The 16,750-nt window shown below is 37.3% G+C and overlaps 1 protein-coding gene across 1 annotated transcript in view; it reads left to right on the top strand.

Annotated features, from left to right (window-relative positions):
- LOC105438750 (IgGFc-binding protein-like) overlaps nt 1-16,750 on the top strand; it is a gene marked incomplete at its 3' end in the record, with an annotated part of 54,382 nt that overhangs the window by 14,450 nt on the left and 23,182 nt on the right. The window contains exons 14-31 of the mRNA XM_030991261.1: nt 19-237; nt 1,138-1,257; nt 1,871-1,984; nt 2,473-2,681; nt 3,222-3,326; nt 3,923-4,084; nt 6,445-6,598; nt 7,221-7,400; nt 7,934-8,136; nt 8,772-8,952; nt 9,337-9,558; nt 10,163-10,276; nt 10,727-10,840; nt 11,672-11,788; nt 13,485-13,598; nt 14,244-14,546; nt 15,330-15,653; nt 16,322-16,653. Of these exons, the coding sequence (XP_030847121.1) occupies nt 19-237; nt 1,138-1,257; nt 1,871-1,984; nt 2,473-2,681; nt 3,222-3,326; nt 3,923-4,084; nt 6,445-6,598; nt 7,221-7,400; nt 7,934-8,136; nt 8,772-8,952; nt 9,337-9,558; nt 10,163-10,276; nt 10,727-10,840; nt 11,672-11,788; nt 13,485-13,598; nt 14,244-14,546; nt 15,330-15,653; nt 16,322-16,653 (3,287 nt within the window). The remainder of the gene's footprint in view (nt 1-18; nt 238-1,137; nt 1,258-1,870; nt 1,985-2,472; nt 2,682-3,221; nt 3,327-3,922; nt 4,085-6,444; nt 6,599-7,220; nt 7,401-7,933; nt 8,137-8,771; nt 8,953-9,336; nt 9,559-10,162; nt 10,277-10,726; nt 10,841-11,671; nt 11,789-13,484; nt 13,599-14,243; nt 14,547-15,329; nt 15,654-16,321; nt 16,654-16,750) is intronic.

Here is a 16,750-nt window from a genome sequence, read left to right on the forward strand (position 1 = left end):
TCATTACACCTTTCACAGATGTCAATGAATGTGCCAGCAGCCCATGCATCAATGGAGCATGTGTGAATGACCTCAACTTCTATGCCTGCAATTGTGACCCTGGCTGGTCTGGGTACAACTGTGATGCAGCCTGCATGGAGAACCCCTGTGAAAATGGAGGCTCTTGCATGGAAATCAACGCTACTTCACTTGAGTGTCAATGCCCTTTTCCATTCAATGGAACATTCTGTGAAATAAGTAAGTAGGCGTAAGAATCTTCTTTCGAAAGCAGAGTGAACAACACATTAAAAATGTGTAATGTGATTGAATTTTGGGCTGTATACCAATCATTTAACCTCAAAATACACATTATTTTATTTTTTTACAAGCGTGATTAATGTTTGCTTACTATAAAAAACATGAATGCTTTCATAGGTTTCCTCTCCAATACAGCAAGCAATTGTCTTCTTAGTCTCAATTTTATACCTTTACTGCATTGCATGTATCATCATCAATAGTGATCTGTCAGTTTATGACGGGTTTAGTGACCCAGTCAAAATTTTATATCAAATGCCTCTCCAAGTTCTTCGGTCTTGAGCCATCCTTTTCATCTGTTTCAGTGTTTGCACGTACCATATTATGTATAATTCTCGTTTTTTTTAATATTTTAATTGGAATGACTTTGTAAAATGAAAAGCTTTGTAAATTTCATTAGCTGTTATTGTTGAAAAAATGAAATGAAATGAAAATGTTCAAATAAAATCCTCTTACAATCTGCCAAAAAAAGAAGCTCCCTAACAATTCTCCTATAGGTTATCTAAAGTTCAAAATACAATTATATTTCTTTTCTTTCAAATTTCTATCATGTCATTCGAAAATTGCAAAGCAAAAGGAAAATCAATATCTTCACACCATGCATTTCTAGTTGAACCCAATAATAACAATGATCATTAGGTTGAAATTCCACCAGAAAAATGCTGATATAGACTTTGCTGCCCGTATAAAAGTACTAATTAAGTGGTATTAAAGAAAATTAATTGTTTGTACAAAAACGGTGATCATTAGAATTTTTAAACATATTGCCAACACTGCTGTTTAAGCAATAAATCCATACAGGTAGTATTCTAAGTTGTATTATGTACTGACTTTCTCTTGAAGATAATTATCCCTGCCAAATGGACCCGAACCCCTGTCAGAATGGAGCAACTTGTACCAGCTTCGGTCTGCAATACATCTGCTCTTGTGTGTATGGCTTCCAAGGCTCCAATTGTGAAGAAGGTCAGTTTAATGTACCCATAATTATTCACAATATGCTAACGCTCTAAATGTAAAATCAATGTTATAGTATCCCAACTAGTATGAAGTGATTTCAACAGCAAAAATACTTTTTTTTGGGGAGTAAAGGTACCTTACGAAGTTAGGTAACATAGAGTGATGTTTTTATTAACATTAGCAGTGAAGAAATACCCTGTGAATGAAACCTTGTCTTACAAACATGTATTTGATATAATTATCATTGTAGGTACATATGAGGTGGTGTAAAGGCTAAGAACAATGCTACCTAATTTGTTTTACTAAATGTAAAGTGAGCAATGTATGTTTTACATATAGACGAATTAATACTTATGCAAGAACCAAAAGTTAAATGTCATCTGATTGGGCATGTGTTTAAAACCTATATTGGTTTGATAAATATTTTGCTTGTCTCAAAGCGATCGTTTCAACATACATGTGATCAACATCAAATAAACAGTAACTTTTTAATCAAATTTTAATTATCACTTTTCATCTGAAATGATATTTCTTGCTCAGTCTTAGCTTTAAAATGGTTGATTTTTCAACTCTCAAATGATTTTAATGCAGATAACCTGTCTCATGTTTGCACTCACAGAGGTGAATCCTTGTAGGGATGTACCATGTCTGAATGGAGGAACATGTACCAATCTGATTGAGACATACACCTGCACCTGTGGTGGATCCTTCATGGGCAGGAACTGTGAAATAGGTAAGTGGTATCAAACAGCAAACTATTGGACTCATTGTAATGGTTGCTTCCCGGTGCTTTCTATAATTACAATATTCTCACAGAAATTTGTGTTTTTAAAAATTAATTTTGCATAATTGTCAAATAGTACCAGTGCAGTAACAATGTAGACTTAGTCGTTTGCTTTATGTTATTTTCTATTTGGAGAAATATTAGCTGACTTTTTAAATTGTTCAGTTAATTGAGCTGTGCAGATGCATCTCTGCAGTGGGTTTCACCCTTTTCTACTTGAGAAATGCAGCATGTTCTTCCACTCCATAAGGGAGTACATTTAATTCTTATATGTATGCAAACTACATTTAACATCCTTTCATAGGGACAGAGCATGTGAAAGCAACTCATAAATCGATAAACGAAAAGTCAATTACAACTTTATGATCTTACATTCAGAATCCAGATCTTTATGATGTATTGAAAATTCACCCACTCTCTTTTATTTGTATTTGAAGAGTATGGCATCTGCTACACATCTGGGGATCCTCACTACAAGACATTTGATGACCTCAGGCATAACTTCCAGGGCAGTTGTTCCTACATATTCACCCAGGATTGCTCCTCTCCTGACCCACTCTTCAAAGTGATCGTCTCAAATATGAAGAGGTCTCAAACAGCTGCAGTGTCATATACATATGATGTTACAATCAGCCTGAATCAAACGGTGTGTACTCATGTCATGTTGTTGTTGTGTGTCTTTGCATTATGATCCTTCATTGGTTGTATGTTAATTAGTTTGTATAAATATTAATTTCGAGTAGTTTCTTACACAATTATACATTAAGATATACATATACACTTGACATGCAAATCTAGGAATGTCTTTAGTTAGATACATGTACATTATTTCTTCCTATTCCTAGTGCAATCCAAGCCGATACTACCAAGTATGTGGCATAGCGCCCTTTCCAAAACACTGTTCAAATTGCTTCACTGCATTGGAATTTTTATTAAAATAAAGTGCATGACCTACTTCTAAAGATGAGAAAAAAATATATAAGTGAATCCTGTATTATTATCATGCAAAACCTCTAGACTGTTTCTCCACCATGATTTGACTGTGGAGAAAGATTTGTGAACATTGCTCTTGGATGGATATTGACATGTCCCCAGCTTGTTGATAAAGTGATTACTGCATGAAGTTTACGGGACATTATTTTTATTACTAGCCGTACTTTTACTCTAAATGTTAATTGTTTTGCAGGAGATACTCTTAGGTCCCAGCCTTGGTGTAAACGTGGATGGTGTCGTTGTCAATCTCCCATCCGAAAGACCTGGCATCAGGATTTCTGTTAGTGGCATCTATGTGGTAAGTCAACCATCAGTGGAATTATCTATACCCTAATATTCAACTTCAAAGTTTGATCTCTCTCTCTCTCTCGCTTTCTTTATGTTGAGTCTTGTGCATTATTTGTGCTCTCCCCCCTATGCGATATTTTCGTCCAACTTTTTTCAGATATGTTAGTGAGTGATTCGATTTTTTAAGAACAGTGTATATGGAAAGTATTGATTATTGAGATATCATATTATCAGTTGCAGCTGTATAGTGACATTTGAAGAATGGTTAAAAAAAATTAAGTTTATAATCTGCAAGTGATAATATCATTTCCTATATAGGATGCCTATTTTTACTTGATAACAATATTGAGTCGATGACCTGAGAGAGTTCCCCCTAGGACACACAATAGCTGTTGACTTCATTTCATCAGAAATACAGGGTTAGGATAAAGGTTCTGATTTGGATTTATGTTAGATTCAGCGTTAGGCTTAGAATTAGTAATAATTTGGGGTCCAAGGTTGAAGTTTGAAATTCGGTTTGCGTGAGAAATCGGCCATGGAGCAATTGTCTCAGGAGCATGTGTCATAGAACCATGAAAACAAATGTTGTTCAATATCACGTTACAGCAAGTAGTATCAGATGTTGGCCTCTATGTGCGATGGGATGGTGATAGCAGAGTGGAGGTCAAAGTGACATCTGCCTTCAAGAACAATACTTGTGGTCTATGTGGAAACTACAATGGAATCGGTACCCAAGAGGATGAGTTTCTTACACCAACAGGAAATTTGGTAAGTAAATGGATGCTTCCATAGTTGCCACACATTATGTGCACCTAAAAAGCCAGAAAGAAAACCAAAAATTTGAATTGATATTATTTCAGATTACAGTTTACTTTCTTGCTCTCCTTATGAATTTTTGTATTATTTTATGTAGGAGCTGTATTGCAAATGCTGAATCCCATTATGAGGATACTCAAAGGAATGCCCTTTTCTATTTAATTAGAGTGGAATCAAGTAATTATCCTTGTACTACTGCCCCTGTTTTATCGATCAATTATTTACAGGGGCTTCTCATATATTTCACACAGATCTTATATGTGATTTCAATATCATGATGTATTGCTTCATGATAGTATGTTCTCATTATGGAGACTCTATTGTAATATCTTTACATTTCAATAGTATACACTTGAAGTTGTCTTGCAATATTGCTGTTTTTCTGAAAAAAGTGTAACCCTTGGTTTCCAATGAGGCAGCATTTGGGATTATCTAAGAAGCTCCTTGTTAAGTGTTCCATAGTCTCAGATATTTTTTATTATATATGTATATATATATATATATATTGAATAAGGCAGACTAATGGAACATGGTTGCTACTTCGAGTTTCATGCCTTCCGAGCGATCATCAGGCAACTGGTAGCATTCTTAAAAGTACATGATTACTCTACCTGGGTGCAAATACGTTTAAAATAAGACTTAACTTATACAATTCCAAAACAATAAAATTTACTCATGGGTGAAGGGGCTATTGTAATTGCTCAGGTACTGCGATGGAATTTTAAACATGGGAGGGGGTATCGCAAAATAGTCTCCACCAAGGTGCTAGTACATAAATATTTAAGTATTTATTTAAGTATAGTCTCTTTTGAAGTTGCAGATGTAGAATTTGTTTTCATGGCGGCATTTGGAGATGAGTTCTGGTCTTTTGTTCAGGAGTGTCTGTTTCTCGGCGTTGATGATGGCAATCTTCTCAGTTAGGCACAGGTTACATTTCTTCGTTTCGCTGGAGTACGCCTAGGCCTTGCTGGAGATCGACCACTTGATGGTGAATGGGGTGCTTTGGTGTTTGAGTTGCCAAATGTGTTTGGAGAGTTCTGTGCTGTTTTTGTGCTTCACATGTCGGAAGGACTGTAGATGGCTGCTGTACCTCAGCTTGAACGGGGGCTCGGTGAGTCCAATATATTGCTTAGGACTTTCTGGGTAGGAGACTTTGGCACTGTAGATGATACTGCAGGCCTTGCAGTTTCCTTGTAGGGGGCACACATTCTTTTTTCGGCAGTTGTAGGTTTTCGGCTTGGTTTGGTCGTCCGTGGATGAAATCTGCTTGTTGTGCGCCTTGATGATGCTGGCGTCATTCGGCATGCAGCGGTAGCTGACTTTGAGCGTGTTTCTGTTGAATATCTTGTTGAATTTTGATTTCTTTGGGAAGTGCTTATCGACAAGCCTCAGGAATGATCTGCCGATGTTGGTTGTGACATTTTTGCTGAATGGAGGGATGAACCAGATGATTTTTCGTTTCCGGTTTTGCTTTCTCCTTGTCGGGCGCTCCTTTGTGAAGCTGAGGGTTTCAGCAAATTCACTGGCTTTTAGGGCATCGTTGTAGGTAGGGGAAGCTTCGTTAAAAGTCTCTTCATCGCATTAGATGTCTGCTATGCGGCGGCTTATCGATGCTGGGAGGTTCTTGGTGATGGATGGTGGATGGTTGGATAGCTTGTGGATGTACATTGGGCAGTCATTCGGCTTCCTGTAAGGGTAGTACTTGCCATCACTCAGGTTGAAGGTGATGTCGAGGAAGTTGGTGATTTTTAGGTTGCAAACGATTGTGATGTTTAGGCCAAGCTTTTGGAATGTTCTTGTTATGCTTTTCCTAATCCGATCGGCTCTGCTTCCGGAGATGCTCTTGAAGACTGCTAGTCCATCGTCTCTGTATAGCCCGATTCTATCTTTGCCATAGTCCTTCGATAGGATACTTAGGATGTATAAGCCGACCAACTCACATATCTCAGCTCCGTCAAAAGTGCCCATAGTGACATCGAAGAGGCCGTTGCTATCCTTCTTCCTCCATGGATTGCCTTTGTCAAACAGCAGAGATTTCCTTGAGTGCATAATGACCTCGATATCTCGTCTGCTGACGTGTGTGTATTCCTTGGCAAAGTCCAATGATTTCTTAAGCAAACTTTCCGATATAGACGGGTAGAAGTCAACTATGTCGAAGCTTATGAAGGTGTGCTTGCCTTTTTCTTTGTATACCACAGCCATTGAGCTCCTCCACTGGTTTACTCCTGACACTGATCTTACTGCGTTGTTAATCTTCTCTAGGGTGATTTTGCCTATAATGCCTGTTTCACTCTATATATTTTCCACTATAGGTGTCCAATGAGGCAGCCTTTGGTAACAGCTGGGAAGCTTACAATGATCCAGATTGTGTACCTCAAGGAGACGAAACCAATCCTTGCTTGAGTGCTACAGAGTCTGTGGTTCTTGGAGCCCAGAGCAAGTGTGATATCATTCAAAGTGCTGCAGGTAAGAGAATGAAACAAACAAAAAATGGTGTAAATAAATAGAATTTAGCATTGAATTACCAGTAATGCCCTTTTGGCACTCTAAAGATGAAGTATGGATGCATTTTGCTATATTTATACTTTCTATACCCAACGGTGCTAATGATATTTTGTAAAATTATCAACTAAAACAAGAAAAATAATGTTTTGTGAAAAACAAACGATACAGATGTGGCATTGTTTGTTGCGCTTAATTGTAAATGGGATTGTAAGCATTTTATTTGCGAAATCTATTATTCACATAGTTTGATAAAATGCTATAAACAAGAAAGAACCAATACTCATCCAGGTTTGCTATCTTATGGCAATATTCCTGTTTTATTGATTTTAATCTTCAATACAGTTTGAGATAACTTTTAATTTGTCTTCATTGCTGTAAGTACAAGTCAATGTAGGATGGATTTTCGTGCTGTTGTCATGTGGTGAAGACATACATGTAGGTTATGTCTCAATTTATGAAGATACGTTTTGTTTTGTGTTATAAAGTTGAGACATGTATAGTTTCTCAATTTAAAACACTGTTTTCTTTGTCAGTTGTCTTACTTCCATCCCTTTTTTGTACCCTATCTGGTGAATTCTTTCAGGACTTACAGAGTGCTTTGCTGTATTGGATCCCACCCCATACTTCAGAGACTGTGTCTATGATGTCTGTGCATCCCCTGATGACGACGATACTGCACTCTGTAACGCTATGGCATCTTACACCCAAGCATGCAGATACTTCTATGTCGATGTCCCTTCTTGGAGGAATGAAACACTCTGTCGTAAGAATCCAGACTTTAATTGTTGAAAAGATACTTCTCTCTGGAATCAATGCTTTAACACCCATGATAGTTTTATCAGAGTTACTTTTGAGATATTAGGTATTAGGTGCTAACAATTTCATCCTTGTCAAAATTTTCCTTTGCATGAGTATTTTGAGCAAATGATTCAGTAAGCAAATTTCCATGTATGATTTACAGAGAATAAAGATTGTACCTGAGGAGTAAAGCCTCAATATAATATGACATTGTAAAAGTAAAGCATTTTTTAACATGATGACGTATAGTGTAGTACGTTTTACATATCTGTATGTTATAAAACAGAGTTCAGTGAATACGTGCAGGACTTTTGTTGTGTGCAGTTGCCCTTTATTTACACGTACAGAAAAAGCATAATGTTTTTTCAGGGTAGTTTACGCTAGCAATTAACAAGCCTTAAGTAAAAAGATGAGATGTCATCTAACTATCATCCATTTCCATTTGATTTAATCCATGTCTAATCTTTGTCTCTATCCTTTCTTGCTCTCCTTGTCCAGCCCTGACCTGTCCATCAAACAGCACCTACGGTAGCTGCGTCTCGGCCTGTCCACGCACCTGCTGGGATTACCAAGACCCTGATCACACCTGTCACGACCTCTGTGTTGAGGGGTGTGCATGTGATGAGGGATTCGTCTTGGAAGATCTGCAGTGTGTACCGGAGAACCAGTGCGGATGTGTTACAGATGGATTCTATCTCACGGTAAGTTAATCTTGGAATATTTTAATCATGTTGTGTATTTCTTTTTCTTTAGCTACCTCTAGTTCATTTACAGTTTTAATTGCTATGTATATGAGGATATCACCACTAAAATCGAATCACAAGGTTTTTATTTTATTTTACTAACGATGTGATGCAACTTATGTGTATCAAGATAGTATAGGTTGTTTTTTGGTGTTATTGGCGTTTCATTCTTTACATTCTTTATATTTACACCGTGACATTTAAGAATGGTTTGCACCATTGGCTTTTTGTGATAAGTGACATTGTCTCTAACTTGTAGAGTACCGAGCCCAAGATGAAATTATTCAGGTTGACATTCACTGAAAATATATATTGAATTGGAAGTGAAACTGGCTCCAAAGTTTTAAATAACTCCATAAAATATGACAAGAGAAGCACATTTATACTTTTACAGTCTAGGTTTTATACCCAATTTCAAAATGCAATTTCTCATGTCAAATTTTAAGAATGGAATCAAATACTGCTATCTGATGAACATGTACCACTGCAACCCAAATTTTTGAGAAATTGAGTCAATTCCCTGTTTGCTGACTTACTCTCTTTCTCTCTTTCTCTCTTTCCACTCTATTTCTATGTTTTCTGTATTAAATCAGGTTGGCAGTATTCTTCTGACTCCAGACTGCACAGAATACTGTGAGTGCAACGCAGGCGGTAGTATCAACTGCACTCAAGTATCCTGCGATCCTAACGCATCGTGCGGAGTGGTGAATGGAGAGACACGCTGCATATGCAATGCTGGCTATGACACTGTCGGCTATGGATTCACCTGTTTAGGTATGTTGTTTTCTGTTATGTCACTTTTACTATGTGCTGCACAAGGTGACCCAACATGTGCTCCTGCGCCACTTGCTCCACGTTTCATTTTATCAAAAATATAGGGTTAGGGTTGAAATTGGGTTCTTGGTTAGGTTTAAGGGTAGGGGTACGACTAGTGTTGGTTTTGAGGTCGAAGTTACAGACTCGACTGGTGTAGTATTGAGACGTTACAATTGTTGCTAGAGCAAGTATCATACAACCATTGCACTGGTATCTTAATACATCATTATCATAGAAAATAATGCCAACAGGAAAATTTGTCCTTATTTAGTCTAAGTGACTAATGAATCATAAAAGGCAAACTTTAGAGCAGGTTTCTCTGCATCGTTCTGATATTTCCAGATATTGATGAATGTGCCAGCAGCCCATGTGCGAATGGAACATGCATTGATGAAGTGAATGGCTACACCTGTGACTGTACACCAGGCTGGATCGGTCAACTCTGTGGTCAGCAGGACGATTGTTACTCCAAACCCTGTCAGAATGGTGCAACCTGCAAGGATGGTATGGACATGTTCACCTGCATATGCGCACCAGGTTGGACAGATGAAGTTTGTGGAACAGGTATTAGCATATCCTCTTTTTACTCTTTTAAAGCCTGTCTGCACTAGTTTGGCCAGGGGGATTAGAGTGCCCAGCAAGGTCACTGACAGGTGGTTATTGAAATCAGCTCTCAATTAACATAAGAAAAAGGGGATCATGGGGGACTAACAGGCACTGATCAGTCATTGTTTGCTATATAATGAGCGCAAGAAGCTATAAGTAGTGCAGTGGGGCTTTAATAGAAGATTGAGTTCCGGTGAAGATTTACATCCATTGTAGAATGATAGCATAGTATAGCGTATTAAAGTCACATGAAAAGAATTGCTCATCGGAGTAAAATGCTTGCAGATTTTGGTAAAATCTCACTTGAAAATGGTTGATAACTTTAAACCAACTTTGTTGTCCTATATATGTTTAGTCCCATGCACCCATATCTGTGCAGTGCAGTGCTTTTTTTTTTCAGCAGGACTTCATCAGTATTACTCTATCTTTGTAAATGTTATGACACCTTATTTCACAGCATCCAGTGCATGGAAAGGCCAAATTTTGATTGCCCCGATGCATTTATAAGAAGAACCTCTAAACCCTCATGAAAACATTATAAATCTTCCTTTTCTGTTTTCAGACATCAATGAATGTGCAGACGCCCCCTGTGACCACGATGGAGTCTGTATTGATAAACTAGCTGCCTATGAATGTAACTGTACCCTAGGATGGGCGGGAGAAAACTGTGAAATAGGTAAGTCATCCCATAATTAACCACTCATGAGTTCTGCAAGTAATCCAATGTTTACAGTCAATGAAATTGACTGTACCCTCACGTTTCCTTTGTGGTAGTTCAATGGCCTTCAACCATATTTAATTGACCCTTGCTGTGGCAGTGGCAGTTTAAGCTGTCCAAAGCTACAAAACAGGTTCAGGATTTAATTGAGAGCTAAACTGTTAATCTAAGCACGAGATTGGTTAACTCTAAAATTTGCATCAATGATACAGATGAATTTTTACTATAGGTTCAGATAACTAAAGGAAAAGGGTTCAATGATTGAAACAAAAAATGAATCTCATATTTGATTTGTGATGCCTGTTTGAAAACTTGTTAGCAGTGGAATAGTTACTGGAATATGGTTCATATGACTGACCTTTTACTTGGGATTTTTTTTTCTCTTTGTTTTCACTTCTTTCCTGACAGCCATTGATGAGTGCGGCAGCGACCCCTGCTTAAATGGAGGTGAATGTTTTGACTTTGTAGGATATTTTAGATGCTCATGCCCAACTAACTACGCCGGAGATAGGTGTGAGATAGGTGAGTTCATACAAGAGGAATACATTTTCTTTTAAGACTTTCAAATATTATATTTGATTAAGTTTACTTGATTTCTCTTTCCTTTATCATCTTCTTGATGATCATATTACTTTGCTATAATGCAGCTTATATTTCTCTATATTCTTGCTGAATATACTGACAAAATTTATTGAAATATGCTATATGCACAAAGGGAAAATGCAAACATACTAAATGTATGCTTTGACTCATACATGACATTTATTTTTTTCAGTCAGTTAGGTAAGTATGGGTATATAATTGATGTAGAAATTAAGGGGCTTGTTTGTTGGACATATTAAAGATTAATTTCATTTCTGTACTTTTATGTACAAAAAACAACCTCGAGACATGATATTTACTTAATACGTTGGTTAATTAAAATTTAGTTTTTGACATAACTGAATGAATGGTTAGCTAACAATATTTAAGCCTCATTGAATGGTATATGTATTGGTTACCAGTTCCATATCATAATGATGTGGGTCTTCTTCTTTGTGATGAAATTATGATTTCCAATAATGATGCATTTTGTGTTCTGGATTTGTCTCTTCGTGCCTATATTTCGCTAAGCTACCTTAATAAGATTACAGTATCACTTCTGATCAGATGTTTCTTTTAGGCATGAATTTAATAAGTACAAGGGGTCAAAAGAATTTTTGTTTGTTTTGTTGATTAAAGATATACAAATTATACTCTTTCTATCTCTCTCTCTCTCTCTCTCTATATATATGTGTGATCTTCTTGTTAGATTCAGTTGGTAGGAAAGATGTATTTTTCAATTTGTTTTCCTTTCTTTATTCATATCCTCAGATTTATCTCCCTGTGCGGAAACCCCTTGTCAGAATGGTGCAACATGTGTTGGGTTAAGTGAGGACGTGTACTCGTGCCACTGTGTCCCGGGATATGTTGGGGGAAATTGTGAATTGGGTAAGTTAACTTGAATCATTCTTTATTCAGTAGGGGTGTATCAACATTCATATCCATTTTATTCTAGCTTCATGATTTAAAGGGGAAGTCCAACCAGATATTAACTTGGTTTTAATAACAGCAGAAAAATTAGAACAACAAATTAATAAAAGTTTGAGCAATATACAATTGAAAATAGGAAAGTTTTGAATTGTTCAAGTTGTCATTATTAAAACACAAATTGGCATCACTGTGACGTAGCTTGCGAGCTCCTCTCCAATATGCTCTGTAAAGAAATATCATTAACTTTCATTTTCTTAGTAATTGATGACGGAAAAGATTTGTGTCATACAGGGGTTATATAAAAACACATTTGCAATAATTACATTTAGGGTGAATGAATGATAGGAAATATTTGACTTATTGCATGTTAAAAAATTAACAACTTGTATAACATCATTGTAGTGCTAATTACACAGTAGGGCTAGGCAGTGTGCAGTGCTATGGTCTTGAAAGTGCAATGCCCTAACCACGTACATGTACGTGGTGCGCACAGGGCATGCAAGACCTAGACCACGTAAATGTATGTGGCCCGCAGCCAAGTGGTTAAAACCAACCTGATATCAGGGTGGACTTCCTCTTTGAGGGATGAAATACAGACAAATATGTTTGTTCAGGACATCCAAGGGAAACATTGAGTATTTCAGTGATCCTCGTCTCAATGGAGATACCTATAATGATTTGCTTGTTTGGTTTCAATTAGGATTATGTCATTGTATTTTTTCAGCCAATGATAGGTATGAAACGATGAAACGATTGGCTCAAGACCGAGGAACTTGGAGAGAAACTTGGAGAGACACTTGATATACTTTTGAATGGGTCACTGGACCTGTCATAAACTGACAGATCACTATTGATGATTTTTTCAAAGTGATCCCTATATGAATGGAGGCACTTCCAATGATCTAGTAAACACCTATCAATACTAATTTACCTTTTAACGAATGGATGCTGTTTACTGTTCAGCCATGTTCTTGGTATTCAGATGTCAACAAATGTTTCAGTGATCCCTGTGTAAACGGGGGTACTTGCAATGATTTGATAAATGTCAATTTACCATTGCATGAACAAAAGATGTTTACTGATATAGTATGTCCTTATTTTCAGATGTCAATGAGTGTTTCAATGATCCTTGTCTGAATGGAGGTACCTGTAATGATCTGGTCAACATGTATCAGTGAAAGATGTTTACTGATATAGTATGTTCTTATTTTCAGATGTCAATGAGTGTTTCAATGATCCTTGTCTGAATGGAGGTACCTGTAATGATCTGGTCAACATGTATCAGTGAAAGATGTTTACTGATATAGTATGTTCTTATTTTCAGATGTCAATGAGTGTTTCGATGATCCTTGTCTGAATGGAGGTACCTTTAATGATCTGGTCAACATGTATCAGTGAAAGGTGTTTACTGATATAGTGTGTTCTTATTTTCAGATGTCAATGAGTGTTTCGATGATCCTTGTCTGAATGGAGGTACCTTTAATGATCTGGTCAACATGTATCAGTGAAAGATGTTTACTGATATAGCATGTTCTTATTTTCAGATGTCAATGAGTGTTTTGATGATCCTTGTCGGAATGGGGGTACCTGTAATGATCTGGTCAACATGTATCAGTGAAAGATGTTTACTGATATAGTATGTTCTTATTTTCAGATGTCGATGAGTGTTTCAATGATCCTTGTCTGAATGGGGGCACCTGTAATGATCTGGTCAACATGTATCAATGTGAATGTGCCATTGGATTTGCTGGAGTCAACTGTGAAGAAGGTCAGTATTACTGTAATAAACTGCATTTTGGTCCATGTATGATATGAGATGATAACTTGTGTTCATTAAATTGGATCTTGATACTGTTTAAAATAAACATGTAACATAGTATGAAGCAGCAATTATTTAGCATAGCGTTAAACACGAGTACTGCATTAGATTGTGTTACTCAATATCCATGATGTAATTCATTAAGATGACTGAAATTTACTTTGTATGTGAGTATTCATAGTAGCACAGTCTATGTGCACATTTAGTTATAATAAAGAATATTTCTGATTTTGGCACTGGTATCATGAATATTAATATTTTCCCTCAACAATGTTTTTTTGTCATTTTAAATAGAGATGTCCGAAAATTCTTTTCCTTGATTTATAATTTTCATTTCCCTATCGTTTAATATTTAAAAATCTGTACAAATATTTTAATGAATAATTAAGTACCGGTACCGGTAATGCACTAGAATACATGCCAATGTTGGTGTTTATTTCAATTGTAAATATGTAAATATATCTCCAGACTTTTGCCATGTTTTATTTTACCAATAAAACCGAAATTGTATTAAAGTGAATGAACAATACATACAACCATTATATGGACTGCATTTAAAAAACTGGGCAAATATATCAACATTTTTTTCTTCAGACGACCGCCCTCAACTGGAGATTGTCAGAATCTGGAGCAACGCCATCACCATCTACTGGACTGTTCTTATCGAGGTGGAGTCGTTCAGAGTTGAGTACCGAAAGGTCAATGATTCAGAGTGGTTCATCAGTGACACTCTTAACGGAGGAAGACGTCTGTACAGTCTCCTTGGTCTTGAGAGCGAGACAGGCTACGAGCTGCTGCTTGTGATGAAGAGAGCTGCAGGAGGAAGCATCGCCACAACCGTACCAGTCACAGTCGTGACCTGTCAAAGGGGTTTCAGTGGAGAAAACTGCTCACAAGGTAAGAAACTAATAAGAAGGAAATACTTTTAGTTTTTATTTGAGAGTTGTATAATTCATCATTTGTAATTAAACTTGGTTCTCTGCTGAGGGGTAATAATAATAATAATAGCTAGTCCTTATATAGCGCATTTCAGGACCACAGGCCCTCTCAAAGCGCTTTACAGATATATATTATTACCGTGGTCATCGGATTCAGGTTTACCTGCACACAATGTATGCACATTCTCCACTCCCTGGGGAGCATTCCAGCCAGACGTCATTTTTACAAGCACACACTTGCTCATACACTTGCTCATCTAACCATATTAACTTTCACATCCTACTGGGTACCCATTTAACACCTGGGAGGAGAGTGGCAAATATAGATCAATGTCTTGCCAAAGGACATTAGTGCCGCGGCGGGACTTGAATCGCGGACCTTGTGATCCACAGTCCGGTGACTTATACACTCAAACATGTTTCCCCCAAAGAATGTGATTTTTCATGGAAAACACCTTTTGTACCCAGCAGTGTAGTACCTCATCATGTCTGATAACCATATAAGTTTTGAGGCACCATTGTTATTGGTAAATGGTAAAAAGTTAATTGTATTCACTGGATCCAAGCTTCCAAAAGGTTTGCCTAGAACATGCATGAGTGTACATGAGGATTAGTGAAGATTTCATTTTTAACAAATTGCTTAAATAAATGTTGTGTATTGTATACATTCTGTATTCCTGTCATTCTCTACATATGCAAGGTAATGTTAATTCAAATTTTTGTACCAATCATTGAAACCCAGACGCGACAGACCTGCCTTTCAATATTCAGATCCAGACGGCCCGCACCAACTCCCTCACCGTGACCTGGAACTCTGACTTCACCCCTCCCTCCAACAACAGGATCCAGCTCCAGTACCGGCCCTATGGAACCACCACCTGGATCCCCGGACCAAGGGTCACTGCTGTGTCCCAGGGGATAGCTGACATCCCGTCCCTCAGAGGCAACGAGTACTACGAGGTCAGGATCTATGTCGGAGATCTGGACCTGCAGCTTTTCAACTATAGCTTGGTTAACAGGTTCTATACTTGTGAGCCGAACCGTGTTGGACCCAATTGTGAAAACGGTATGTAAACCCTCTTTGCATCATTCATCCCTAGCGTACATGTGTACTCCTTTTTGAAAACATGGGACTGGATTCCTATTGGCTTCATGTTGCAATTTTTAGAATTGTCTTCCTTTTTTCATGCTGGTACATGTACATAACCTTAACATTGCTTCTGTTCAATATAATTATGTGTCTTTGCAAAGAATAGGGATTTTCACTTTAAAACGAAAACACGTTAATAACAATACTTTAAAGTAGTCTTATATATACACACTAATGAGGACATGTTTCAATACGATTTCAGACAGACTTGTCCGTAGACCAGTCAATCATATGTTAAGAATAAGTATTCATTTATCTTGTATTCTTTGCTTCTTCTCATATCTTTGCTCCATTCTGTCTAGTGTGTATGAGTATATGTGTGTGCATTTAAATTTATATTTCTATTATAATGTACTTGTATGTAGGGTCCCGATTACAAGCAGTCTTGCTTCTCAGGGGCCCTGGCCATTATTACTTTTATGTTTTTTTAATGTTTATTCTTCTATTGTATTGATGTTTTTATAAATATATATATTTGTTTTAAAGGTCAATAAATGAAATGAAATGAAATGAAAAAAAATGTATACGTGTGTAGTGGTATTGTCATTTTGATATTTGGAATGCTGTTTTGCCATCCTCTACAGAATATCAAATTTGCACCGTGTGGGGAGATCCTCATTACATCACTTTTGATGGAGCTTCCTACAACTACCAAGGAGACTGTGAGTACACCCTAGTCACCGATGACTGCGTTGCCTCTGAGAACCCTAGCAGTCTGCCTGGCTTCCACCTATGGAGTGATAACGTGAAGCGTTTGCCTTCAGACAGGGTGGCTTACTTGAGAGAGATTGGGTTGGAAGTGGATGGAACTGTCTTTACGGTCGGGAGGGACCATGTCCTGAGGATTGATGGCATTAATGTCACACCCCCAAAGAGGTCAGGACAGGTTTTTATCTTCTACACTGGAGCACACACAGTAAGTTTGTTATTTGAAACACCCTATTTGATTTGCAATGTATTGTAAGGCAAACATATCCTACACTCATGGTTGATTTCATGCAAATTTATGATTC

This window comes from Strongylocentrotus purpuratus, unplaced genomic scaffold (genome assembly GCF_000002235.5).
Source record: "Strongylocentrotus purpuratus isolate Spur 01 unplaced genomic scaffold, Spur_5.0 spur5_scaffold_2, whole genome shotgun sequence".
Taxonomy (NCBI): Eukaryota; Metazoa; Echinodermata; class Echinoidea; order Camarodonta; family Strongylocentrotidae; genus Strongylocentrotus; species Strongylocentrotus purpuratus.